This window comes from Micromys minutus (assembly GCF_963924665.1).
Source record: "Micromys minutus genome assembly, chromosome: 2".
Lineage (NCBI taxonomy): Eukaryota > Metazoa > Chordata > Mammalia > Rodentia > Muridae > Micromys > Micromys minutus.
The window spans coordinates 55,040,094-55,065,404 of record NC_137971.1 but is presented as its reverse complement, the minus strand read 5'-3'; the positions used below and the strand labels follow the sequence as shown (position 1 = coordinate 55,065,404).

General features: G+C 50.5%; 1 protein-coding gene across 8 annotated transcripts in view; it reads right to left on the bottom strand.

Moving 5' to 3' along the window:
* ANO1 (anoctamin 1) overlaps positions 1-25,311 on the bottom strand; it is a gene marked incomplete at its 5' end in the record, with an annotated part of 147,934 nt that overhangs the window by 58,219 nt on the left and 64,404 nt on the right. For 4 of the 8 annotated variants that reach the window (XM_080911310.1, XM_080911314.1, XM_080911312.1 and 1 more), the window contains 7 exons: positions 1,502-1,557; positions 2,051-2,116; positions 3,910-3,961; positions 7,587-7,641; positions 8,910-9,061; positions 10,351-10,449; positions 22,528-22,860. In XM_080911310.1, the coding sequence (XP_080767436.1) occupies positions 1,502-1,557; positions 2,051-2,116; positions 3,910-3,961; positions 7,587-7,641; positions 8,910-9,061; positions 10,351-10,449; positions 22,528-22,860 (813 nt within the window). The remainder of the gene's footprint in view (positions 1-1,501; positions 1,558-2,050; positions 2,117-3,909; positions 3,962-7,586; positions 7,642-8,909; positions 9,062-10,350; positions 10,450-22,527; positions 22,861-25,311) is intronic. The other 4 variants (XM_080911309.1, XM_080911313.1, XM_080911316.1 and 1 more) reach the window with 1 other exon arrangement.

Genomic DNA, 25,311 nt, shown 5'->3' with positions numbered 1-25,311 from the left:
TCCAATCCTTTTTTTCTTTCTTTCTTTCTTTCTTCCTTCCTTTCTTTCTTTCTTTCTTTCTTTCTTTCTTTCTTTCTTTCTTTCTTTCTTTCTTCTTTCCTTCCTTCCTTCCTTCCTTCCTTCCTTCCTTTCTTTCTTTCTTTCTTTCTTTTTTTTTTGTTTAAGACTTAAAGGGCCAGTTCAAAGCATTCCCTGAACTTTGGCTTCTGGGTCCCAGCTACACCTGGGGAAAGGGGGGCAGAGCTAGGCTGCCTGCTCTGGGCAAACTGTATCCTGGAGTCCAGTGGAGTCCTTTAGACAGAAAGGACAACAGTGGAACACGGACTTTGTGGGAGAGACCAGGAATACTCTCAGGACCTGAGGGATCAGGGCCCTAGCCTAGAAATGTTCACAAGGAGACATATCCCATGAGAAAGAGGTTAGAGATCTGGAGTCATGCAAACACACACACACACACACACACACACACACACACACACACATGGCTACATGGCCACACTCACACACACACACACACACACACACACACACACACACTCACACACACACATGGCCACACTTCCTTTGGAATAAGAGGCATTGGAAGGACAGTGAAGAGAAGATGAAATCAAGAATGCTGGAGAAAAGGCAGGGGGACATTGCTGTTGGGCCAATGGGACAGCACACACAAAGGCTCAATTCCCAGCTCTGCAGGAGAGGAAGGCTCCAGTTGGGGGTGGGAAAGGAAGCTGAGGTGGCAGATAAGCCTTATGTGGCCTCTCTCCCAAGGTCCCTCCATGCTACTGTAGCAATCCTCCTCCTGAAAGTGGTTTCTTGCCTGTGCTTGTTCTAATATCCACATCTGCCCTGCTGTTAGACAGGCATCAGTCCTGCCAGGATACCAGGTCTCTTACCAGATTGCTCAAGCCCAGTGGAAACAAGAGACCAGCACGGGGTCTGGGTCTGCTGACACCCTGTCCCCTGTCCCTCCTGCTCTGGGTTTCTGGACTATGCTACACTCCTGGTAAGTTCCAGGGAGTTTCTGTCTGGGGCTCACACACCGCTCAGACCCCATGACCTGGTCCCTGTTTCCATAAAGACAATAAGGAGAGAATTCTTTACCCCTGGCCAAAGCAAAAGCTAAATTTGTCAAGGAGAGGCCAGTTGGATTTGGACACTCAGCCCAGGAAGCTGGCCATTCACTGTACACAGAACCCTGGTGATTGCCAGAGCCTGGGGCGGCAGAACCAGAGCCAGGGCAAACACCCTGTAGAGCAGCTGGCTGAGAGGTATGGAGGAAGCCAGCCTGGCATCTCCCATAGTCGCCTCTGTCTTCATAGGATTGTTCTGTAAGCCAAGACTGCTCTGTGTGAGACTTTTCTAGCTCCCACTGAGGGGGGACAGGAGAGGTGTAACAGGAAGCTATGACCACAGGATAATTGTAGCTTCTAAGAGGGGTGGCCCTTAAAGATTTGGAGAGACCAAATGATGTAGAAATTAACTATGTGTGAAGATTACTTACATCGTGCAGAGGGTACGCAGCCGAGTATACACCATTGGCCAGGAGGCTGGTGATACCTTTAAAAACAGAGGTAGAGAGATGTTAAGGACTAGCAGGCCTCCCGCCCCGCATCTGGAAGTCAGAGCCGTCACAGGGCGTTCCTGCTCACAGGGATGCTGCTTGAAGCTTGAACCAGGCTACCCAGAGCCCAGTCACCATCTTGGGGTTCTTCCCCGGGTAGAAGGCAGCAGGGCGAGTTAGCTATCCACTAGAGATGATTTCAACATGCTTGATTGGCAGGGTTAAGAAGACGCAGAGCACACCCCAAGAGGAAGTTCTGTCCCTGAGGAAGGAGGCAGAACAGTTCAGTCACCCCCAAACCTCAGATTTGCCAGCTACCCCCACCGGCCTGAGGGAGAGCCTGCAGATGGACAGATGGCCTCCAAGTGGTCAGAGAAGCTGATCATGAGAAATGACAGGTGGGAAATTGATGGTGTCAGGAAACACACATACAATTTGAATTAGCTTGTAGGTTGATGGGAGAAGCGGAAGAGGAGGCCCCGCTCTTACCGTATTTCCCACACTTCCGCCGTTTACTTAGAAGGGCAGAGTCCTTCCTTCTTCCCTCTCCTTGCCCTGTTCACACATTGGCTATTAGTTACACGAAGGGCCTAGAAGGGTCAAAGCTACAGTTTGGGGAGACAGAGCTGGTGGTGGCAAGGGGCTCACAGTCAAGTGTCCAGGGCAAAAGGAAAATGCCTAGGCCCTTGTTGGGTAGGCCCGGAGCCCACACTGGCAAAGGAGAAATAAAAGATCTATGACCTGTCTCCTGGAAAGAATGCTGTGCATGGCTCTGGAACCTGGTACTGAAGAGGTAGAGGAGAATGGAGCCCCGGGGGGAGGAGGGGATCTTGGGAGACTGCTCTGGTTCTGACACATTCTTAGATCCTCACCACCCCTGCCCCAAACCCCAAATGCTGACCCAGAGCTCTCCAACTGGCAGAAGTATTTTTCTACATGATCTCTTGTGGGTCAACTTTCCTCAGCAACCTGGAAGCCTGCAATGTGGCTAGATGACATTTGAAAAATAATCTAAACAGGGTCCATCTCCTTGGACAGTGGCCTGGAACAGCCAGAGGCCTTGAGGGACATGTAGGAATCAAAATCAGAGGTGGCTGGAGCACATGGCTGAAAGTTCATCTCACATCAAGAACGTACGTGGGGCTGGATCTTGGCCTGTGGTCTCTTCACTGTTGCTAGGATTCAACCAGGGTAGAGTCTCCAGAGGCTCTCCCTTGGGCTTACCAACCCCTTCAAGACCTCACCTGAGAGGCCTCCCTTGACCTTGGCTCCTAATCACTGAAGATTCCACTGTCCTCTGTCTGTGAGACTGCATTCTAGTTTAACTGTTCCCTAGAACACAAGTACCTGAGGGTGGCCCCTGGGATAGACAGGGGCTGGCAGGAGCTGGTCACTAGTTGATAGAAGGTCAGTAAGTGACTTTGTAGGTCACCAGAGCTCCTGAGCCAGGTACCAACATGATGTAGGATTATGAAGGCACCTTGATCTCTCTCTTCTACCCAGAGGCAAGGGAACCAGAGAAGTAAAAGTACGGGTAAGAAACAACCCAGCCCCTTTACCTCAGGGTCAAGCTACAACAGCGGTCAGCTCCAGTTCAACTAAGCTCTACAGGTCTTCATGGAAGCCATATTCATTTCTATGATGGGACCTGATAGCGCCTAGCCTAGGGTCATGCACCCTTTTTACTTCTGGTTGCCTTGTCACAGCTGTTCTCTGATGGCAGACCCCAGAGTGAATGCAAGACATGCTTGCTCTGGAGGTACTCACTGAAGGGACCTGCTGGGGCCCCAACTCTCAATCAAGATATGGGCTTGGACATTTTAAAGTGTCCCTATGGCCAACTGTGGGCCATACCAGTCAGGCAACATGCAGTCTCTGGGCCCTGCCAGAATCCCTGCTACATGACCTGTCTCAGCCAGGTCACACAAGGGCTTGGCCACTGCTCTTTTTGGGTTGCCATTTCCAATGGCCCAGAATTGAGCTGTGATTCCCAAGGGACACCTTTTCATTCCTTCCTACTGGACTAAGAATCAAAGAGGGGTTAGGACCCCTTGTGTGTTTCTTTTTCCATGGCTTAGGGTCTCTTTGCAGGACCCTGTCCTTATATTCACAAACACCTTTATCTAAGGAAACAGCACCCCTGGGTGTAAAACACCAGGCTATAAATCCACTGGGAATGGGACCCTGGCATAACTCTTCTGCCAGTCACCCAGATTTCTTTTCTGAACCAACATAGGCTCAAATCAAATCTCTTTGAGGAAGCCCCAAGCCAGATGCCCACCTCCCACTGAGAGGCAAGGTGAACACTGAGAAACTGCTGCTGACCTCAGTCCACACAGAGCCCTTACCCATGCTGTACTTGGCCTTGGTGCACGTTGTTCTCTTCAGGATTTCATAGACCTAGTGCAGAGGGAGGGGACAAAAAATAGGAATAGTTACTGTGCTGCTCTGCCAATCAAAGGCCCACAGTCACAGGGCACTAGGAGGGTCCTGGGCTTTGAATACCAGCTGGTAGCTCGCAGAGATAAGTAAAGCAGGGGTCACAGGGAACCCTTAGCCTTTACCTCCTGGTGCAGAACTGATCCTACTAGTCTCACAAGGTGCCAGCTGTGTGCAGTGGGCATCTTCCTAGGAACTAAGGGGATAGGTGTATGTGTGCGTTTTGACATATAGCTGGCTCTGTGTCCTGCTCACTGCCCCTTTTGTGGAGGCAAGAGCAGAAGCAGAGAGTTCACCTGCATGCATCTCTGTATGAGCTAGAAGCCTGGAGGAGGGCAAGGTGGGGGCTGGATCTCGAGAAGCCCCCAAGAAGAGATCACATCCCTCTTTCTACCCACCCCTTTGGTTAATGAGATATTTTGCTTGGTGGTCTCAGGAGCCCTGGCTCAGTAATCTTGTTTGCCATGGGCGGAATTAGGAGACCTTGTACAAATTGCACCACCACCCCCATGCCTCAATTTAACCCTTTGAGAAATGGGCTTGGGATAAGCAGCCATAGCCTAATTACTTTCATTCTATATTTGTAGCCCAGGCTGGCCTGAAACATACTGTGAAGGATAACTTTAAACTTCTAATTGTCCTTCCTTTCACTCCCTAAGTGCTGGGATTGGAAGTGTACACCACCATGCCTGGCATATGGGATGCTAGGGACCAATCCCAGGGCCTTCTGTAATCTAGATGAGCATTCTACCAACTGAGCCACAGACCTAACTCTACCCAGCCCAAAGATGACAGTTTCTTAGCATGCTGATTCTCCCTCAAAATCCTTTGCTGTGGTCATTCAGACAAGACCAGTGTCCCTCTATTGGCCTCTAAGCCTGTAGCACTCGGTTCTGCCATTACATCTGGACTCCTCTGTCAGCAGCCCCAGCTTCTTGCTGCCCCTCTCTTGAATTCCCTCCTGCAGCCTCTGTTAGAAGCACCTGGTCCTTGGAGTCCTAACTGGTGCCAGGGTCACATTAATAGACCCATGAGGCAGGTCTGTTTCCATCTGTATTGTTGTCCCATATCCCTCCGCTGTCTGCCCTGTGGTGGAAACCCCTGCTCCGTTGCTTGTTACACTCTTTCTGTCACTCTCTACATCTGTTAACCTGCGACTTTCTGCTTACTTCACAACCACCTCCTCCTTTCCTCTTCTGCAGTCATGGCCCCACATCCACCCACCTTTATCATGTGACCCCCACATTCACCCACCTTGGTCATGTGACCCCACATCCACCCACCTTCTTCATGTAACCCCCACATTCACCCACCTTGGTCATGTGACCCCACATTTATCTACCTCTACCACCACATGACCCACATCCATCCATCTGGACCATGTGACCACACACATACCTTTCACTCACTCCCCACAGTTGAGCCCCCAGGAGTGAACACAGCTGATTATATAATAAACTTTGCCCAGCAACCTTTTATGGCTTCCCACTGCCTGCAGGCCCACTGTCTAAGATCCCAGTGAGCACAATAGGCTCTTGTCTCTTGGAACCTGATGGTCTCCAAATAGCTTGTACATGGAGCCACCCTAATGCCAGGAGAGAAGTGGCCAGTCCAAGTGGAGGAAGAGACTGTCACACCTGGGTCTAAACCATGAGACCAGACTAGCCAGCCACAGATCTGGGAATCAGCAGATGCCTTTGGAGCTCAGAGGTGGTCTACACACAGGCCTCCAGGATCTCTTTGAGACAGTGCTTGTTCCACCAGCAGCAAACAGCCATGGCTCTTCACATTTGTTGTTCCCAGTGCAATAGCTCTCTGGCTCAGTAGAGGTGGTAACATTCAGGGGAACCCCAGACTAAATAATCTCACAGATAATCATCAGGAAGAGGTATCAGAATTACTCACAGCCCCTTCATCCCGTCACCTCCCCATAGCAAAAGTGTGTTTGGGAACATTCTTCTGGAGGCATCTGACACCCTGGGATGTGTGCAAAGCTGAGGTGCACACATATGGAAGCAGGAGAGCACAGCTGTTACAGGGGAAGAGACACTGTGCTGTTCCTACTGTAGGGCTTCTCCCAAGAGGCAGACATCCAAGAGGCCGTCTCTTAGACATGCCAGCCCCAGCTCCTTTGGAGGACAAGAGGGGGTATATGGCTGTCCCTCAAACACCCCAGTCCCAATTCCACCAGAGGCCATGTCTTCGCTCAGGTTCCTTGTTGTTTGTTATCATGAAATCTAACTGTCAAAATTAATCAATAGTGGCTCAACGGGAAAATGTCCTTTCTTTCTTCTCTCCCACCCCCCTCTTCCTCCCTCTCTCCTTCTCTCCCTCCCTTCCTTCCTTTATAAAGATTTATTTATTCATGTATTTTATTTTAGTTATATGAGTGCACCTGCATGTTCACCTGCATGTGAGAAGATGTCATCAGATCTCATTACAGATGGTTGTGAGCCACCATGTGGTTGCTGGGAATTGAACTCAGGACCTCTGGAAGAGCGGCCAGTGCTCTTAACAGCCGAGCCATCTCTCCCAACCCCAGAGAAAGGTTCTGCTGTCTAGTTAGACCATCTGAGTTCAAACCCCAGGAGGAGAGAAACAACTCCCTTGGGTTGTCACCTGACCTCTATGCATTACACTATAGAGCATGTGTCTCACTACATCCAATAAATAAGTTAACAGACATAAAAAATTAACAACATCAGTGATAACTGGACTTCCCTGTGCCCATGAAACTGTCCTGGTAGGGGTGCTACCTGCCCCTGTTGGTGACAAACAAGAATTGATCTTGTTCTGACACAGGTTTGAGGACTGTTCTGAAGCCATAGGTAAAGCAAGAGGCAGCTTTGGAAACATCTGGCTGCCCTGGGTCTAAGTGTTTATCACCAACAGGACTTGTGTCACCCCCCTGCAGGGTGGAGGCTGCAAGAAGAATGAGCTCCCCGTGCCAGGCAAATGGGCAGCCTCCCCTCAGCCCTTGCTGTGACCCAGCCAGGCTGGATGCTCCAAGCAGAGGAGAGAACAGAATAGGCCTTAACTACCAGGCGAATTTCTTGTTTAGATAGAAATTGGGTCCTGTGGCATGCACAGTCCCATCTTGGCTGGCAGTCAAGCTGGCAGCTAAAGCATAAACACTAGGCCAGTGCCCTGAGTAGGGCAGGGTGGCCTGCATGTTCAGATTGCAACCTAGGCTGAAGCACTGGCAAAGGCCTTGGGATGTTATCCTAATACATGTGGCTAGGCTCCCATGCATGGTCTGCTCTGACATCCTCAGTCAAGCCCCTTGCAAGCTCTACCAGGACCAAGTGACAAAGGGGGTTCTGTAGGCTTGGCTGGAGCTCAGCCTGGAGGTCCCCTCCCCCAGCTTCCTGCAGCTGAGCTCTTTCTCACGCTCCTCCTCCAAACTGAGCAGCCAGGGCCTCCCTCCCCTGGGCCACCCACTGCCCTCCTGATTCATTATTCTAATTATTTTTGTCACAGGCAATTAGAGCTGGCTTCCACCCTGAGGAGTTTCAGAGAAATGAAATGATCACTGGGGTCCCTGGGGGCACCCCTCTGATGAGGCAATTCCAGGACGCCTACTCACTATTGTGCTCCGGGTTTTGCTGTCGAAAAAAGAGTCCCTGTCTGTCAGGTCGAATCTGCAGGAACAGAAGGAGACAAGGGGATTGCTGTAGGTCTTAGGGGACTCCAAGCCTGGAGACTTATCATCTCTCCAATAACAGTGACCACAGGGGCCTAACTACCCTCCGCAGACACAAGTCCCCCTGTCCCTGGGCATGGGGTTAGCAGATCTCATTAGCCCTCTGTGGGAGACTCTGAGACCTACCATTAGTGGGAAAGGAACTAAGGGCAGCTAGCTGTATAGGTAAAGATGGCCTTAAATGCTTCATCCTCCTGCCTCCACCTCCGTAGTACTGGGATGGCAGGCATGTGTGACCATTCTGTCAAACCTTGGTTCTGATGATATCGCTGGAAGACAGGCTTTCAAGCCCCTGATTCAGTGACAAGAGGATGACAGTGCCATCCCTCCACACGATGGCTTCAGTCTTGAGAGTGTTCTTTCTGGAAATGTCTATGTTCAGGTGTCCTGGGCCGCACAGAGATTGCCTCTTGGGCACAGAAACAGCTCTAAAGTCACTATTCCTTGGGGTGCTTGGTGGAGAAGGGGAGGGTGGAAATGGGCTAGGTATGGATACTGGTGTGGCTCTCTTATGTCCCTGAGCTGGCAGAGGCCACTGGGCATCTCTGCCAAAGGCTAGTCAGTATAGTTAGGATGGCACATGGCTCCCCCATAGCCACCACTAGCTTTGCAGAGCATAGAGCTATATTCTGAGTTAAAATGTGGGTGTATGCTCCTTGCCCCCTGAAACCAAAACACCCCAAGGCCACTTGCCCCTGGGCCTTGCCATCCAAACTACCTGAGTTCCTGATACCCCAGTCTTTTCTCCAATTTCTACCAGCAAGGCCAGGCCTGGGTGGGCCTTCCAACTGCTACTGCTCAGCCAGGTAGCTATGTACCACCACCTCTTGGGAATAGGGAGGATGGAAGGGTCCAGAACAGGCTCAGCACTGCCAGGCAACGCCCTGCTGGCTGTGGATCTCCAGGGCTTGGGAGTCCCTTGAGGGAGGCTTCTTGCTCCGTTGATTGGGGCCTCACCAGCTGCTCCATTCGGGGCTGCTGAGGTTTCGTGTCAAGGAACCAGTGCTGGGAGGGACAAGCTAGAGCTGGGTAGCCTAGACCTATCTAGCCTAGGCCCAGGTAGCTCCCCCTAAGCATTCCCAAGTGAGGCAAAACTCTGCAATCTCTCTCTCCTCTGTGGCTAAGGCCCTTAGAAGTTGCTTCCTCAGCCTCATCTGTTCCCTTTTCCGGGTGGGGAGCGGGGGTCAACCAGGGCTTCTCACTCACAAGTGTTGCTTCTCCCTGGAGAAAGGGTATGAGAGTCTCTTTGTGGTCTGCGGTCTATGCTCAGCCACCTTGGGCTGGATGGGGTCTGTGATCTTCTGCAGAACTGAGTTGATGGTTTTCAGGAGGCCTCGGGTCTCACTGATGTGGTACACCTGTGGACAAGACCAGACAGAGAGATGAGGTGCTCTACCAAGCTCTGGCTTTCATGATGGTTGGTTAACATTGCTTGTCACCCTGGAAACAAACTCTGGGCTTGTCTATGTGGAAGTTTCTAGACTGGGTTAGCAGAGGTGGAAGATATACCCTAAATGTGGACAGCATCATCCCATGAGCTAGGGTCTCAGACGGAATAGAAAAAGGAGAGCGAACTGAGCGCCAGTGTTTGTCTCTCTGCTTCTGATGATGGGTATAGCATTAGCAGCTGTCTCACGCCCCTGCCTTCATGGCCACACCATTATGGCCCCATCTCCATAAACTGTGAGGCAAATAAATTCTTTCTTCATCAAGTTGCTTTTGTCGGGGTAATGTGTAAAGTGACTAAGTCAGAGTGCCTATTCTTGGATGGTGAGAAAAACACAGCCCTTCCTGGGAACAGAGCAGCCGGGAGTGGGGGGTGGGGGTTAGCCAGTATGCCCTGTATCTGTTTCAGGCTTACCCAAAGAGCTCAGCATTTTAGGAGAGTTGGGCCAATAGCTCAATTATAACACATTCTAGAAAACATTTTGCCCCAAACGTGTCTTCTGTTTCCAAAGCCGTAATCCAGCGGCTTCAGTGGATCTGAGAAGCCGCACTGTAGTGGTCTCCCTTCCACCCACTCACATAAATATGGACTCTCAGCCCAGCTTCCCTGGCAGGCTGTTCTTCAGCCATAAAGTTTTCAGAGATTAAAAGGAAAAATCCCAGCAAGCTAGAAAATGTAATTAAATTGAATCTGATAAATTATCTGAGACCCCACAAGCATCAAAGAAGCTGGGCCTCAAGTTGAGCTATATTTGTTCAGGTCAAATTCCTGGAACAGAGCAAGCAGCTTTTCTGCCAGGATCTTTTCTTGGTGTCCTGGTGGGGTGTGGTCTTAGGTCTCCCTTATTCTCTCTTTGTAAGATGTGTATGTGTGTGTGTGTGTGTGTGTGTGTGTGTGTGTGTGTGTGTGTGTGTGTGTGTATAGGTACCTACAAAGGCCAGAAGAGGGTGCCAAATCCCCCGAAGCTGACATTACGGTGAGCTGCCCTTTGTGGTCCTGAGATGTGAACTCCAGGCCTCTGCAAGGCATCTATCTAGCCCTGGCCTAAAGTCTCTAAAGACTACCCCAGGCAGGTCAGATGCTTCACAGTGGATAGGAACTCTCCTCTTGTGTCCTCTGTCCCCTTGTGTCCTCCTCACTCCATCTTCCAGGTGTCCTCATATCACGATCAGTGTTTTGTATATAAACACTCTCACCCACCTTCTTTGTGGGCATCTTCAGTTTCAGAAACTCAGCCTCCCTGCAAAGCACATGCCAGGGCGCATGGATCTTCACAAACCCGACACCATGGATTTTGGTCTAGAGAGAGAAAGGGGGCTATTAGTATGTTTGTAGCTAGAACCCCTCTCCACCTTGGTACCCAGCTGTAATTGATGATATGTGGCTGTGTTTGCCTGCCACCAGCCTCATGAGAGTACCAGCAAAGCTAGAGACCTTTCTTCTACATAGCACTTTATGCAAGAATCCAAGGGTCCCCGGGTCACAGCCAGGGGGGAATCTTAGGTCTATAAAACACTTGAGAAGTTTTCAGGGGTTAAGTGAGACCCCCCAAAGCCTAGCAACAACAGAGGACCATTCATGATTCCAGGTCCATACCCCTCAGCCTTGACTGGGGCCTCTCAAGGTTCACTGAAAGGATGCTCTTGGGATTAGAGGGTGTCATGCAGTCCTCCCTCCCTGCTTGTAGCCTAACTCCAGTTCCCCTGTATATCTATGACCTTTATCCTTTAAATGGTGACAGCCTGACACAGGGTCACCAAGAGTTTAAGTCCAGTGCTGTTTTGACTTGGGACAAGTGTGATGGTTATTTTTGTCAATTTGACACAATATGACAGCATGCTGGCCTGTGGACATGCTTCCATGACAGACTGTCTTAATGAACTGGAAGACCTGCCTACTGTGGGTAGCACCATTCCCTGGGCATTGGATCCCAGATTGTATAAGAATGGGGAAAGTAAGCTAAGTAGAAGTGCACATGTATGAATGTGCTGCTCTCACTGTGAGTGCTACCAGGTGCTTCAGTTCCTGTTGCCTGACTTGCCCACAGTGATGAACTGCAATCTGGAGTTGTGAACTAAAGGACCCTATTTCCTCATAAGCTTTCATGAGGGTATTTACCACAAACCAGGTCTCTTTGTGGAGTGACAGGAAGGGAACCCAAGGGATACTGGCAGCCACATCAATGGCTTCACAAGAACTGATTGCTAGCACCAGCAGAAGAAGAGCATCATTGCACAAGGTACACTTACATTTGTGGAGAAGTCCCTTTAGTCTACCAGCTCTTGGCTAGCAGATCCACCCAATTCAGACCCAAGCTGTGCTTCTCCAAAGACATAAGTGCCATGTCTGGTCCCTGGTTCTCTATAGACACATGTCCCTTGGAAAAGGCTCTTTATCAAGAGACAGGTAACCACACAGTCACACAAACATGTAGGGCATTGCCCAGATCTTTCACAAGACCTTTCATGGAAGACTGAAGCCCTGCCTGGGGGTCAGCAGGGCCTACAGTTCTGGGACCCAAAGGAGTTTGTCTTGGGGTACAAAGCAGCCATATGTGACCTGTCTACCTCAGGACCATAGGCTGAGTGAGCGGCCCAGCCCGAAGATGTACTGCAGGCTGCTGGACTACAAAAGGAAATGGGCCAGTGTCTTCTGAGGATGATCTATAAGAAAAGACATTCTGGGATGCTGAAGCTGGATTGTTTCTAAGGCTCTTCTGTTCTGGGTTACATAGTGAATTCTAACCAGTCAGCCAATCAATCAACCAAATTAACCGATCATCTGAAAAGGGGGAAGAAGTAAGCATCCTAGTCCAGAGCTAATGCCATGAAGTTGGTGCCTCTGGGAGCTGACACAGCAGCATAGATCTCCCACCTGGCACAAAGAGGTAGATCACAAAGGAGATGTAGCAAAGTTGGTGGTGCTCACCTAGCAAGCAGGAGGCACTGGGTTCAAGCTCCAGGACCCCATGAATTGGGTGGAGTGTTATATGTCTTTAGTCTCAGCTCTCCAGAGATAGAGGCAGGAGATCAGAAGTTCAAAGTCATCCTTAGCCCAGGCCAGTGTGGGCTACTTGAGACTCTGTCACAAACAAGATAGTTCAAGCCAAACTCAGGCATGGAAGGCTTTGGCCACAAGCCTGTTCTCCCTCTATGAGGAGACACATCTCATTCCAGGATACAGAAGACATCCCACAGTCTTAGGAAGGAAATCTTTCTGCAACACTGAGTGCAGGTGGGATGGGCTTAGAAGGCCAGGCTCAGAATCCTGCTCAGCCTGCATGGTCTGTGGCAAGTGTCTTAACCTCTCCAGACCCTGCTCCCTCACCTATAAAGCAGGTGATATGAGGTCTGGTTTGAAGACAGACAGGGTTCTTAGCAGTTGAGCCCCAGCCTTGGGCCTACAGGCAAAGTCAATACAAGGGACTAAAAGAGCTAAGTACAGCTTCAGCCTGGCTCTGAGGCAGATGAGGCCATGCCTGCTTTGGCCAGCTCTGTCACAGAGTCCCCAGCCCTGGTGATTCACAGGCTGATGTCATTCATGGGACATCCCTGAATCAGGGGAGATGTCTGTTGTCTCATGAGTGGCGGAGGCCAGTAGAGACCACATGTGGTGGAGGCTATCTTTTCCACTACAGACCCAGATTCATCTCTCTGCAGTGTTCGCCCGCACGCAAAGACCCAAAATATTCTCTGCAGTCCCAGCATCCCTGGGAAAGTGGGCCCTGCTGACGTGAGCACTCGGGTCTCTCCCAAGGAAACATCTGGTTGGTGAATGGGGTCGTGGGACTCATTTAGCAAAAATACACTAAGATGTTTAAAAAAAGTGGTACCCTGCCTGACCACAGCACTCCCACAGTAGGAGGAGCCTGGGGCATGGCCAGGACCCTTCAGCCACAGCTAAAGGCTGCAAAGGACTAAGTTCTATCCCTACTCCTAAACCCTGAGCTGCTACATATGACACCACAAACTCATGGTCATAAGGCAGGGAGGAGGGCACAGCCTAGCCAAGCCATAGAGACCTGTGAAGGGACAGGTCCCCAAGAAGCCTCCATCCAGAGGACATGTTAGGTCAAGTCAATTAGAGCTCAGCTGAGGAACTATTGACTTCTATCCTGAGCCCCAAATGAAAGGACTTTGAGTTCACTAGAAAGGGTTCTTTACAGAAGAAGCCAGGTATGGTAGCTCATTCCTGAAATCCTAGCACTTGAGAATAAATCAGAGTTCAAGAGCTGTCCTGTGGTGCCAGCCTGGGCTACATACTGACTTCTAGGTCACCCTGGGCTACATTGTGAAATGGTCTCAAAAACAAACAAACAAACAAACACTGAAAGAAAAAACTAGAACTTTAACTAGGCAGGTGGCACAAGTTCCTAACTCTGAACAGGCAGGAGAGTCAGGAGTTCAAAGTCAGCTTCACCAAAATAGCAAGATCAAAGCTAGCCATGAGATTCCATCTCAAAAGGAGGAGAAAGAGAAGGGAAGAAAAGGACATAGGTGGGAGGTTCCACAAAGGGCTCACGTGGCTGAAGGCACCAAGTTACCACCTCACCCTTGCATCTTGAGGCCTGTGTATCAGTCACTCAAGGTAATAATGGCAAACTACATCTACCACCCCCCTGATGCCGATTCCCACCGGCAATAGCTGTCTTCTGCACAGATGTGAGCTTGAGACAGATGGTTCTGTTTCTGTGTGCCCCTAGGATGGCTGCCTGCACATGGCACAGAGTATTCAATGAGTAAGTAATAGAGGAACAGGAGAAGCCAGTCTTTAGTAAGCGCCTACTGTATAACAGATAGGAACAGTCCCAGCATCTGGTCCCAGTCTCACTTTCTCTAAGACCTCCTGGTCTGCCTCAGTGTACCCCTATGGGTGATGAGGGGCTGGAAAGGTCTGTGAACCTTTAATTGAGATGTTTGAGCAGCAGGTGTGGCATGGGAACTCAATCTGGTGCTTTCTTGTCATGTTCATGCTGTTCCTCCACCCACACAGCTCCCAAAGGGTGAGGCATGGCCCATGGGGTTGGGATATGTTGTCACTAGTATGGGGCCTGGGTGGGGAAGCCTTGCATGCTAACTGGCGTGTTCACAGTTCTGATACTGCTGGCCATGTTCACAGTGTGAGGAAGACTTGGAGTCTACAGTAAGAGGGGGATTTGGGAACAGGGGTGCCCATCTACCCTTAGAGCTGTCCTCTTCTTGGTATCCTTAGATTTAAGCCTTGGGCACGGTGGTGTCATAAACTGGGTCTCAGTGAGTGGTTGATGCTTGATTGTCCTTTGTCAACAATGGCAGGAACAGGCCCTGGATGTGCTTCTCCCCTGTCCTGGGCCTGAGGCCTTTGGGATGACAGAGATATCAGCAGGTAGATCCAGTCACGCCTCTGCTGCCATTGAAGGTGGAGCCCTCCCTCACCCCAGGCAACCTTCCATGAAAAATGAAAGAATTCTGGCTACAGTTAGAAGAAAGAAAATCAATGCCCTGTCTTCTAGATTCTGCGCAGCCGGAACCAGGGCAGAGAGCCATAAACCATGCTATGATAGCAAACACAGACCCAGAGAGAGCACTAGAACCATGTTTTCAGAGAGTGGTGACATCCATCTTCTGGTGGTGACCAGGCCTGGCTTGAACTGGCTTCAATGGCTGCCCAGCCTTGGTGGGAAGGAACAGGCTAGGGACCCTCCCAAGAGGACTAAGTCCTCTTTCATGAACCCCACAAAGAGACAGTGGTCTTCTTCTGGCCCCAGGGCAGTGGGTTTGTGGCTGATTTAAACCCAGGAATGGGCAGACACCATGGAACACCCCATGCTTCCATGAACATGGCTGTTCCTCAGAGTTACCCTGAAGAGCGTGGAGAAGGAAAGTGAGGGAGAGAAGAGGACTGAGGAGGAGGGAAAACACCCATGAAGGTGTGGTGCTTCAGCTGTCCCTGTGGCCTTGGAGCAGTCAGCCCAAGGCCTGGGAATGCCTCAGGGTTTCAGGAGGTCCTGGATAGGCACAAAACCAGCTGAGTTCACCAGGTTTAAACAACTCAGGGACATGACCAGGGAGAACCAACAAGTGACAGAGACAGAAGCCAGTGCTCTTGGCTGGAGAGCGTGAGCTCATTAGATGGATGACAGACAGGTCAGCCCTTCTCACCTCAATTACAGACATAAACTTCAAGACAGGAAGGTCTGGAAAGGACAGGAAACTATTAAAAAGTGACACAGCCAACTTGGGGAAGAACCAAACAGAACGTCTAGAAATTAAGACTCCTACTGAGAACTAGAGTCTTGACACGCTGTTGGCAAACAGAGCCCCCAAAGAAAGCAGGATTAGAGGACGGGTGTGGGCCAGAGGTATCCGAAAGGGCTTGGGGACATTTGCTTCCTTCCACGGGGTGCTTCTAAGTTGTGGTCTACCTCAAGCTTTCCAACTGCCAGCGGCCAGCAGAGGTCCTGGCAGACTCCTGTAGGCCACAGGGAGTGCCTCAGAGGACAGCCACATGGGACTGGGTTCACTTGAAGCCACCTGTCCCCTTAGCCCAGGGTGAGCTGTATAGTCAAGTGGGAAGAGTTGGAAAACTCAGTCAGGAAGTGCTTGCAAGCATGCTAGAGAACCTGAGTTGATCCTTGGGACCCATATTGTGGAGCAGGGCAGCTTGACCCCTTGTAATCCCACTGCTGAGGAAGCAGAGGCAAAAGAATCTCTGAGGGCTGATAATCCAGGATAGCTAACCAGCTAGCCAATGAGAGACTTTGTGTCAAAGAACAAGGGGAAACACACCTAAGGCAAGACAGCTAAAGCTGTCTTCTGGTTTTCATATGCATGCATGCACACAGCATGACTGCACACACACATGAATACACACACACAGAGTTGGGGGGAAACAGAAGGAGGGAGGGCTGGAGGGAGGGAGAGTGTTCAGGACCACAGAAGCATATTTCTGTAGAACAAAGCAGGCTAGAGGAACAGCAGTGGGCTGCTTTGAACCTCAGAGTAGTGCCAGAGGGCAAAAGCTTCAGGGACCAAAGAAAGCTGTGCAGCAGTAGAATTGGGAGTTAGGGCTCTATCCAGCCTGGACCTCAGCAATAAAGCATTGGGAGGCCAGTTCTCCCTAGGAAGAGACTATAGGAAAGTGCTGCACATATTAGGATGAGCAACTCAAAGTCAGGGGTCTTTGGTTGGTTTTCTAGGCAGCTCTACAGCAGGGGGCCCAGGGATAGGATAAGAGGTGAGTTGGATTGAGCTGTGTTCCTACACTTTGCCAAAAAACCCCACAGGGGTGGCCTGGAGACAGCTTGCTTCCGGATCTATGAATCCCATGGACAGGTTTCTTGCTTTCCTGGTTTTGAAGGGATAGGAGGAGACGAGACCCATTACATCCAGGACCAACAGCCTCATCTCATGAAGGAGCCCAGGGCTGCAAGTCCTCCATCATCCCTGCCGAGCTCTAGAACTGCCTGCAAGCACTAGAGATGGCAGGAAATGGATATTCCTGCCCCTACCCACACTCTGGGACCATGGCAATCCTGCCCTCTAAATTCCCAGTCACCCTGCAGAGGGTGGGAGGAGATGTCCACAAGCAAGGAGACCTTTTTCTATCCTCATGGTCTGGTGCTGGTTCTGAGTCTGCACGGAGACATCTGAAGTGTCTCCCTGGATGCATCTCCCATAAAGGGCTCCCAACATCCAGAAATGCCCTCATCAAATTGCTCACTCTCTAGAGTGAGTATAACTGAGGCATCCATAGAGAGATAGAACCCCCACTTCAGAGCCTGTGTCTCCCGCAGTCTCTGTGTCCCCCAGTTTGGCATGAATGCAGCTCAGTGGCATGAGATCAAACAGGCATTGTTGGGGTTCTGTGTCCACTGACTTAGGGGAATCTGCCAAAGCAGGGTCAAGTGCAGTGTCAGAGCCATGAGGGCCCAAGCCACCCCCAGTAGACACAGCCAGGGCTTAAGCCTGTGGTGTTCTTAGCAATGACCCCGAAGTCATAAATAATGCCCAGCGGGCTTTAAGGCTCCGCTTCAAAAATGCTAATGGATGTTCTTGGAAGAAAACACACTGGTCACAAATTTCTCTTGTCTCCTTAATGGGAACCCTGGAAGCTGAACCCATGGGGAGAGAGGTGGTGTGTGTGTGTGTGTGTGTGAGAGAGAGAGAGAGAGAGAGAGAGAGAGAGAGAGAGAGAGAGAGAGAGAGAAACAAGAAAGGGGAGGGGAGGGAAGGGGGGAAGGAAGAGGGAGAGAAGGGGGTAGGGGGAGGCAGAGAGAACTGTAGACAAAGAGGGAGCTAGGAAGGAACAAAGACAGAAGACAGAGTAAAAGAAAATGGGAGAGAGGAGGTGAGAGAAAGAAGATACAGACAGAGGAGAAGAGTCAGGGTCTTAAGACCTCTACCTCATGACAAGACCTCTTGCCATTCCCAACCATGCAGTTCATCTAGCACTTCCTGACTCCTCAAGGACAGCACCACCCTGGCTCTCTCTGTAAGGCATCTTGGATTTCTCTGGGTGTCATACTGGGGCCACCTCTGGGGACTGAGCCAGTGGTAAGGGCATTCCTGGCTGTTGGGAGCCCTTTTCTGGGGCTGCATCCAGGGAGACAAGTACCCTCCTTTACTGCTCAAGGAATAGTCTAGAACACTGGGGCTACAAGCCTGTGGGTGTATGGGTGTACAGGGTGCATTTTGGCCCCATGGGAATGCAGGCCAGTTCAACCAATGCAGACCTGTTTCTATGCTAGGCTGTCAGCCTTCCTTGCACCAGAGGTGAGCCTCACTCCTCTACCACAAGCGCTCAATCCCACTTGTCATTTGACTTCTCCTGACTTGAGGGCCGAGTTTTATTCATGAGGTGGGTTTAATGAGCTGCATTTCCTCAACAACTGCTCAAATGCCACTCCTGAGACTTGTGGGTGTGCCCTTATTTGGAAAGAGGGTCTTTGCAGATGTAAGCAGGCTGAGATAAAACTGAAATGGGATAGAGTGGGCCCTACACAGAGAGACTATGAAGACAAGGAAGGACACATGAGTTACAGCAGAAGAGGCCAGAATGCAGCTCTGTCCACATCCTGATTTTCTACCTGTGGCCTCCAGAATGTAAGAAATGAAATTTTTTGCTGTCTTAAGTCACCACCCATCTGTGCTCACTTGTCACCTGGTCATTAAGAGCAGTTCCCTGCACAGTAGCAATGCCACAGACCACATGTCATTCCTAATACCTAGAGACAGTAAGTTGTCCTCAGTGAGAAAGACAGCGTAGAGGGGCTCTGGTCTGTATGGGGGTCCCAGGACACTGCTCATAGTCAAACTCTGCCAACCCTACACAAGAAGCCAATTTAAAACAGCCAACCTGGGCTGAAGAGATGGCTCAGAGGTTAAGAGCACTGACTGCTCTTTCAGAGGTCTTGAGTTCAATTCCCAGCAACCACATGGTAGCTCACAACCGTGTGTCTGTAGACAGCGACATTGTACTCATGTACATTAAATAAATCTTTTAAAAAAAAGAAAAGAAAAAAGAAAAGAAACAACCCACCCCCAGAGTGTTAGTGTTATATCTTTAATCCCAGCACAAGGAGGCAGAGGCAGGGGGCTGTTTAGGAGTTTAAAACCAGTCTGCTTCACATAGCCAGTTCTAGAACAGCCAGGGTTAGAGACATCTACCTCTTTTACAGAGACGGGGGAGGGAGAGAGAGATTTATCTAATGTGGTCACATCTAATGTGGTCATCTTTCTGGGCACAGACTGTGACCCCAACTTTGGTAACACCACATGCAGTGTAGTATATACCCACCCTTCATCTGCCTGTAGGATGCTGGGCTGGAGCCCTCTGCAATGCTGCCTCATGGCCAGCTCATGTCCTAGTGTCAAGCACAGGACACCACATCTTCTTCAAGGTCATTATTCATCACCCCATCCAGACTTGGAAACAGAGGTCCCTTGGCTGGTGGTAATTTGGGGCCCTAAGCACGTTCAGCATCATCACAGGGAACAGACAGTTTTAGTTTTTAGAACTTGAGAGTTACAGTCAGTCCAGCAGAGAGCTCAGGGATACTGTTAAAGGTCAGATGCCATGGCACTCGGATTGGAAGACCACCTTCGATGTCACAAGTATAAGGTGGGGGGGCATGGAGTATTGGGGTACTTACTGGAATCTGGAATATCCTACCCACAGAAGACACTGGGGGATCTTGGTCTGGACTTTTCAAATTCTGCCAGCCCTCAGGCTCCCTGTAACCTGATCACACCCCAGAAGGCTCAGTAGCTCTTCACCTCCAAAGAGGCCTGACCTTGCTGGGCTGGCCCTGACTGTTAATCTCAGCAGCCAGAGGCCACTCATACCTCTGCCTGCTGCTCGTGCCCGAACAGCCCATCCAGACAGCTTCTGCTCCACCCAGGAGGACAGGGAGCAGCAGCTGCTAACTGCGGTCCTGCCAGTCCTGTAGTCTTGCAGCTTCCAGCAGGCTGCTGGGGCCAGGGGATAACCTCAAGGCTCTGCAGGGAGACCACTTGGTGTTATTGTTTAGGAAGCTTGAACTGGAAGGACTCAGGCTCAGTTCACAGAAACTGGGTGTGGTGGTGTGCACCTGTAACCCTGGCACAGACAGGCAGAGACCTGTGGATCCTGGCACTTTGCTGGTTTGCTAGTCTAGCTGTAATGGCAAGCCCAGGCTCAGAGAGAACCCCTGGTCTCAAAAATGGGGGTGGGGGCAGGGTGGCTGGGAGATAGCTCAGTGCACAAAGCCCTTGTTGTGTGAGTTTGAAGACCCGACTTTAAAACCCCTGAACACATGTAAAGGTGGGCACAGTGTCATGCTTCTATAGTTCTAGCGACATCAGACAGCCAGAGCTATGCAGGACAGGGGCACGCACCAAAGAGGCTCTGCCTCAAACAGGTAGATCAGGACCAACACCTGACACTGTCCTCTGATCTACATACATACACATATATGCATACACACCTATGTGCACATATACACACATGCACAAGAGCACACATACATACACATGCATGTGCATATGCATGAACATGCATATATACCCATGTACATGTACACATGGGTGCACATACATGCACATAGGCACACATGCCAGAAAACTTGGACTGTCTCATATACTTGTGCCCATCATGGTCTCACTCCCATCCCTCCTTTTCTTTTTGTGCTGGGGACAGAATCCAGCTTTCAGGCGTACCAGACAAGTTCTCTACAGCTGAGCTCCACCCTGTCCCATATTTCATTTTTCACTTTTTCAATTTTCCCTAAATTTTACATGTGTGTGCTTCCCTGCATGTATGTCTGTGTACCACGTGTGCGCAGGAGCCTGTGAAGGCCAGAAGAGGGCATCAGGTCCCTTGGAACTGGAGTTACAGACGGTTGTGAGCTACCGTGTAGATGCTAGAAACAGAACCTAGGTCCTGTGCGAGAGTAGCCAGTGCTCTCGACCATCCGAGACATCTCTTCAGCACCTCATAGTTTGTTTTTTTAAAAGGGTCAAACCAACTGCTGTAAAGGTTTATTCAGCTCTAGAGACAAAGTGTCTGTGAAACTGGGGTTATTTAGGGACAAAACTAGGTCTTCTATACAAGAGTCAGCAAATTTCCCCCACCCCCCACGTATTTGATTTTCATACGCAAATAGGAGAGAAGCTATCACACACTAAAACCCCTTTCTCCCTTCCCCTTCTCTCCCTCTCTTCCTTCTTGCTTTTATTTGTTCTGCTTTAGCCCAGGCTGTCCTCAGCTTCCTCATTTTACCCCGTCCTATCCTCTCTCGGGTGTCGAAGCTGAGGTGTGCACCCTCATCATGCCTGGCTCGGGCATAACAGCAAACAGCTAACAGCGATGTACCCAGTGCCCCGCATTGAGTGAAGCCTGTTGCTATCTCTATTCCTCAGATGGGGAAACCGAGGCCTTCAATTCAGAAAGGCTAAGTCTGAGATCTGACAGGTCCATCTGAGTCACCTGATGTCAGAGGGCCTGCCCACACCTGGGAGTTTCAGACTGTTCCAGAACCTCACAGACAGAAAGAGGAGCGCACGAGACACAGCTATGAACTTCAATGTGAGCACTGGTTGTCTCAGTTGGAGGCAGACCTGCAGCCTTTGAAAGACCCTCTCCTTCCTCCAGGAAGAAAACAACTTGCACAAGAAATTCCACATGGCAACAGTGTTCCAAAAGCCCCAGGGTGGCCTGAATGGACAGGAGAAAGCCCGACACAACCCTGCTCAATGTGACAGAAGTCACAGAGGGTCTGTGACACCGAGGTTCTAGCTGCTAGCCTCAAAGCTTTGCTGTGATCCCTCAACTTCACCACGCACCCTAGGAACTGCTGCAGGAAAAAGCAGAGGGGATCTGCAAGGGGGAGCTGACCCAAGAAGGTGGACCATACCCTGAGACTGGGTCACACTGGACAATATTCTCAGTGGGTGTGTACAGGCGCACAAGTGTGTATACGTGTGTGTGTGTGTGTGTGTGTGTGTGTGTGTGGCGGTCGGAGAACAAATTCAACTATCATTCCTCAGGTAATATCCATCCTCAGGTCTGGGATTACAAGTGTGCCCAGCACGCCTGGCTTTTTACATGGGTTCTAGGAACCAAATTCTGGTCCTCGGATTGCAAGGCAAGCTCCTTAGCAACTGAGCAGTCTCTCCAGCCCCCTTTTAATGTTAAAATTGTTTCTTGCTATGTAGCCCAGGCTGGACTTGAACTCTCAATCTTTTTGCTAGTCTGAATAGTGGGATTACATTTGCCCATTTCACTTACAAAGCCTTTCCCCATATCCTCTCGTCTAGTGAGAGGGTAAGACGTCAACCAGGAAGCACACAGCAATTGGCTGAGTGGTTAAAAGTTACAATGATTTGAGCTACTCTCTGCGGCTGCCACAGCAGCAGGCAGTCATAAGAGACAGTAGATCCTTTGTTCTTCTCAGAACCTTAGCAAAACTTAGAGACTTCCTGAACGCAATGTTACAGAGATGTGGGTTCCCCAAGAGCAGGGACCCCAAGATTCTACAGACCAATCCAATCTCTTCTTCACAGGTTGAGGCTCAGAGAAAGCTGAAGAAATCCAGGGGAAACCCCCCAGAACCTCTCCACACTCTGCACCTCTGACCCAGCAAATCTTCCCATGCCGGGCACTGAGCAGAGGCAGGAAATGGTCTGACCTCAAGGTCACAGTCACTGGCTCACTCTGCCCCAGGCAGATGCGGTTGCTGGAGGAGGAGGAGGAGGAGGCTGGCTTGGAACTTCCCAGAAATGTTTAGAAGCCATTCCTAGCCTACTATGGCCACAAGAACAGAGCTAAAGGGAACCCGCCCCACCCCCACCTTCTGCAAACAGACCTGTCCAGCCCATGTCCACCTGGCATCCCCAGCCAACATGAAGCCACACTTACATCCTCGTCATGCTCCAGCTCCAGGCCTGCCTCCAACAGGTTGCCCTCGTACTCCTCCCGTCTGAAGCGCTTGTCATCTTCGTGGTAATCCATCGGGGCTTCTGGTGAGCCCACATCCACAGGACTCCCCTTCCCAGGAAGGGGTTGGTCCTGCCTGATGCTGCGGGTCCCCAGGACCATGTCATTTTGTAGTCCTCTTCTGGCCAGAGTCCTGCTACCCGAGGCTCTCTTGTGATGGTACACCAAGATGTAGTCCACCTTGCGTTTGCCATCCCTGAAGTAAAGGCCATACTTGCATTCGGCGTCAGGATCCACGGACAGAGAGTTGAGTAACTGCGAGGTGAGAGAGAGAGAGATGCATTCAGTGTGGAGTAGTTCTCCAGGGGCCTCCTGATAACATGTTTCAAGCTGGGTACCGCACTCTTGGTCACTCAACAAACATGCCAGGGTTCATAGTCCCACTTGTTGGAGGCAGATAAAATCTCTGATACAAAATGTTTATACATGCCTGTGTACATTTCTTCCTCGATAGCTTGTACACAGGTTCTATGCAAACACCCCAGCGTATTACCTATTTTCCCCTCTCCTGTGTGTGCGTACGTTCCTATACTTGCACATGTGGGCAAATGTTAAGTCGACAAGAGTCTCCCTTAGTTTCATACCTCTTTTTAAGGTTTAATTTTATGTGTATGAGTGTACTTGCTTGCCCGAAGGAATGTATGTGTACCATGAGCACGCCGTGTCTGTGGAAGCTAGAAGAGGGCACTGGATCCCCTGAAACTGGGGTTATAGATGGTTGTGATCCTCTATGTGAATGCTTGGCACAGAGCCCGCAGGGCTTTTAACCACTGAGCCATCTCTCCAGCCCATCTTTCTTGTTTTTTGAGATAGGGTTTCCCACTGAACTTGGATCTCTCCCATTAGGCTGGTTAGCCTGTGAGCCCAGCATTCCTCTTGTCTGAACCTCCCCAGTGCTGGGATTATAAACATATCATCATTCTAGCTTTTAAATGCAGGTGCTGAGAATCAAAGCTCAGGTACTCGTGCTTGTGAGGCAAGCCAACCCCAGCCCTACTGGACCATAGTATATGAGACAGCATTGAACATCTGTGGGTGGGAATCTGGCACCACTATGGTGCCATACCAGAGACAGCTACCCCTATAGATGCCCACTGTGAGCCAGACTCATTGCTATGAACTGAAATATGTAGAAGATGCAGAGACTGGCCTGTTTGGGGTCCATAGTCTAGGAGGTCTTTGTCTACCTTGAGGATGCCAAGATGTGCCTGGTTACCAACAGAGCCTCCTGATCTTTGGATGGGAAGGTCCTGTCTGACTCCTCGCAAAAATCTTCTGTAAAATCCCTGCAGTGAAAGCTCCAGGAAGGAGGTGGTCCATGAGTGTAGAGCAGAGCCCCAGGCAGGGCAAAACTGAATTCAGTTATCTGCAGGCACAGTGTTGACTTCTGGCAGCCAGCATCTAGACAGCTTGATGATGCCTTCAGGGCCACCAGCCAGTTGGATGATCAGAGAGCTCAAATGTGTGAGGCCCTTGTTTACTCAGCCTGGATCCTCAGAAACCCAATCCCCGTGTTAGGCTCTGGCATGGAGAGATGAGGACTGAGACCCAGGCATGATCCAGACTGGGACACCGATGAGGAATTGCCAGCTGACTCCAGAGCTGGCTTCAGCCCAGCCTGAACACCTGATTACAGCAGTTTCTTTCTCAGAGTTTAGCAGCCATGCAGAGGCACCACCCGTCCCCCTGCGCCAGCTCTTGGTCCTGAGCGGAGTGCTGGGGAGGACATCACCAGCTAGATCTTCCTGGTGCCATGTGAGGCCCAACACAATGGCCAGCAACTACATCTGTCTACATATCCCTTTCTGCACCTCAGCTAGGACGCCTCCCCCTGGAACCCTTCCCATACCAAGAGATCCTAAGCTGGGTGGGAATCCACCCCTGTTCTCCATACAGGGTGCAGCCCTGGCCTCAGTTTCCCCTCATAGTACTAGAAAAACTGTCTTTCTTGGTATTAGCCAGATGGGTTCTGCTCCCTTCTCTGGGTACCATCACTACAGCCCCAGTTACAGGATTCTCCACTCCCTCCATGTCACCTCTGTCCCCTAAGCTGCTTTATTGTATCCTGCCCATGCCAGAGGCTCAAGCTCAGCAATACCCAGGGGCTTGGCCTTGAACTGGCCTGGACCCTGACATACCAGCATCTAGGGAGCCACTGTCCACCTCCCCCAGTGTGGCCACCCAGAACCTCAGAATGTCCCCTACCACTAGGTGACTCTGAAGGGCCATGTATTTCCTCAGAAGTAGCAGAACAACGCCGTCCTCTGAGGTACAGAAGGGGACAAGGGAGAGGGGGGCAGAGTGGCATTGAGTCTAATCCTGATTAATGGAAGGAGGGAAGAGGGGCTCTTGAGCAGGGCAGGTGGGTCATGACCTCACAACTGAGCATCTTTATTCCAGGACTATATCTTCTAGAGACAGTAGGGCCTGTGGTCCACCCAAGGACCCATAACTTCAAGAAAGTGGAAGGGTTCTACCTACTTCCTCCATGGTGACTGGGGTTTCATCCATCCTAGTGAACTCCACAGGGCCCTGGACAGTGTGGATATTCACCCAAAGTGCCCCTAAGGGGTTTCTTCCCTGATCTCTTTGACACCATCTGGATGCCTGTAAGGCCAGAGATACCCCCATTGCTGTGAGGTCCCAGGAGGGCTAAGGCTGGCTGGGTTTTGTTTTATTTTATTTGGTTCTTTCGAGGTAAGGTCT